The sequence below is a fragment of the Coregonus lavaretus genome (assembly GCF_964263955.1).
Source record: "Coregonus lavaretus genome assembly, contig: HAP1_SCAFFOLD_2191, whole genome shotgun sequence".
NCBI lineage: Eukaryota > Metazoa > Chordata > Actinopteri > Salmoniformes > Salmonidae > Coregonus > Coregonus lavaretus.
This window is the reverse complement of record NW_028163527.1, coordinates 49,127-52,157: the sequence shown is the minus strand read 5'-3', so window position 1 is coordinate 52,157 and position 3,031 is coordinate 49,127. Positions and strand designations below refer to the sequence as shown.

Here is a 3,031-nt window from a genome sequence, read left to right as displayed (position 1 = left end):
ATCCAGCTACTACATGTTAAAATTGGATGAATGTTTACATAGCTATAAGGGGAGTAGTCGTCAGTTAAACTGAGAAATAAAGCGTGACTGTGCAAAACTCACAATATACTGTTAGCTATGTGTTATAGATCAGTGGTTCCCAAATGCCTTTTTCACTGTGACCCTTTTATAGCTTTTGAAGTTTTCTAGTGGCCCACCAAGTCAGCGAAACAAATGTTCCTGGCCAGGACCCAGCCACGACTTAATTAAAATATATTTGCCACAACTCAAAACCAGTTTATCTTGACCCGCTATTTAATTGGGGAAACACAGTTTTAGATGTACTGTATATCTTCATATTTATTCTATCTCCATTTATTTAAAACAGGTTTTCCAACACTGATCTGTTTGCTTGTGTTTGTGCTCTATTGCAGGAGCGTCGATACAGATGAGCTGCTACCTCCAACTTACAGTATTCGCCGTCAACCCTTAGGGTGCCTTGCTGTGGGAATACCTCACCAAAACCTGAACTGGACCCGACTCGGCTTAGAATCTCTCATAATCAACTGAAAGACTGGTAGTTAAATTGTAAGGGCACTGATCACTAAAGCAACCACATCACGTAACTCCTCAATAACTGTCTTTAGAAGTATTATCCAAGATGACTCCCACCACCATGGAGGTGGCGGACATTGTTGTTGTGGTGCTGTACTTCATTCTGGTCCTTGCCATTGGCTTCTTCTCCATGATGAAAGCCAATCGGAGCACTGTAAGCGGTTACTTCCTGGCCGGCCGATCAATGAACTGGGCTATGATTGGTGCCTCTCTGTTCGTCAGCAACATCGGCAGCGAGCATTTCATTGGCCTTGCAGGGTCCGGGGCGGCCAGCGGGTTTGGAGTCGCCGCATGGGAGTTCAATGCCCTCCTGCTCCTCCAGCTCCTGGGCTGGGTGTTCATCCCTGTTTACATCCACTCTGGGGTCTACACAATGCCTGAGTACCTGGCCAAGCGCTTCGGCGGCCGACGGCTCAAGGTCTACTTCGCTGCTCTGTCTCTGCTGCTCTACATCTTCACCAAGCTCTCTGTGGACCTCTACTCCGGAGCGCTCTTCATCCAGGAGTCACTGGGCTGGAACCTCTATCTGTCCATCATCCTCCTCATCACCATGACTGCGCTGCTGACCGTCACAGGGGGCCTGGTTGCGGTCATCTACACCGACACCCTCCAGGCGTTCCTGATGATCGGCGGCGCGCTATGCCTGACCGCCATTAGCCTGGTAAAAGTGGGCGGCCTGGAAGGGGTGCGGACCAAGTACATGGAAGCCAGACCAAACATCACAGCGATATTAGCATCCTCCAACTTCACCTACATCCCCTCCTGCCACGTGGAGCCCAAGCCCGACTCCCTGCGCATTCTCCGGGGCCCGCTGGACCAGGACCTCCCCTGGCCGGGCTTCCTCCTGGGCCAGACCCCGGCCTCCATCTGGTACTGGTGTGCCGACCAGGTCATCGTCCAGCGGGTGTTAGCCGCACGGAGCATCTCCCACGCTAAAGGCTCCACACTGATGGCCGGCTTCCTCAAGATCCTGCCCATGTTCATCATCGTCATTCCCGGGATGATCTCCCGCATCCTGTTTGCAGATGAGCTGGCGTGTATCAGCCCAGAACACTGCATGGAGGTGTGTGGATCCAGGGCTGGGTGTTCTAACGTAGCCTACCCTCGCCTGGTGATGTCCGTCATGCCGGTGGGTCTGCGTGGCCTGATGATGGCGGTGATGATCGCAGCGCTCATGAGCGACCTGGACTCCATCTTCAATTCCGCCAGCACCATCTTCACCTTGGACATTTACAAAATGGCGCGCGAGCGAGCGTCATCGAGGGAGCTGATGGTGGTGGGGCGTGTGTTCGTGGTGTTCATGGTGGTTATCAGCGTCGCCTGGGTTCCTGTCATCATCGAGATGCAGGGAGGCCAGATGTTCTACTACATCCAGGAAGTGTCCGACTACCTGACCCCGCCCATCGCCGCACTATTCCTGCTGGGCGTCCTATGGCGGCGCTGCAATGAGACTGGTGCATTCTGGGGTGGCATAGTGGGGTTCGCGTTGGGCGCCACGAGACTGGTGCTTGCGTTCGTCTACAGAGAGCCCCACTGCGACGAGCCGGACGAGCGGCCATCTTTTGTCAAGGATGTCCATTTCATGTACGTGGCAGCCGGGCTGTTCTGGATCTCAGGACTGGTGACTGTGGTGGTTAGCCTCTGCACCCCTCCACCGAGCATAGAGCAGGTCCGCACCACTACCTTCTGGGGGCTACGCCAAAGAAACACAACCCCAAACATAGAGAGAGACGAGGAGGAGATGAGCAAGCTGAACCCCCAAACTCAGACCCATGTCAAAGGGAATGGCTGCATGGACAAGGAGACGCCCAAAGACCTCCATAACGGTGTCAATGGAGTGGAGGCTTTATCCCATATGGAGGCTCCATCTAATCTCCCAAATGGCGACCACCTGACCTTTTCAAGCACCGGAATGGAGGCAGACCAAGAAGAGCCTTGGGTGGTCTGCTGTGGAGGAGGAGAGAAGGGGAGGTGTGTGAGGGTTCTAGAGTGGTTCTGTGGGTTTAAGGAGGAGCTGGTTAAGACTCCACCCAGATCAGCCCAGGAGGAAGAGAGGCTTTTGCATGAGATGCTCCAGGAGACCCCCAGAACCAGACTCATCCTCAACATGGGCCTGGTGCTGGTCTGCTCTGTGGGGGTGTTCCTCTTCATCTACTTCTCTCTGTAGGAGGGGATCTCAACCTGTGACATATACCATATAGTTTATATGTAATATGTCTACTTGTGACATCTAAAGAAGTGTTTCTTAACTTGGGTTTTGGGGTGGCCTACACTCAGGGAGTAGTTCCAGCCCATTGAATCAGCTTGAGCTGGGCTAGAACAAAAATGTCCAACCTTGGTGGTACTCCAACCTGGACTCAGGGGTAGACGTAACAAAGGAAACGTAAATCTAGTATGATATGTTACGTTTGGTATGGTACAGTGCCTTCAGAAAGTA

At 52.8% G+C, this 3,031-nt stretch overlaps 1 protein-coding gene across 1 annotated transcript; it reads left to right on the top strand.

Annotated features, from left to right (window-relative positions):
• Positions 1 to 640: 640 nt before the first annotated feature.
• Positions 641 to 2,761, top strand: LOC311118017 (sodium/myo-inositol cotransporter-like; the record flags this gene model as incomplete). Its single annotated transcript, XM_084192896.1, has 1 exon — positions 641 to 2,761. One exon carries the CDS (start codon positions 641 to 643, stop codon positions 2,759 to 2,761), a length of 2,121 nt encoding a protein of 706 aa, XP_084049022.1.
• Between the last annotated feature and the right edge of the window lie 270 nt (positions 2,762 to 3,031).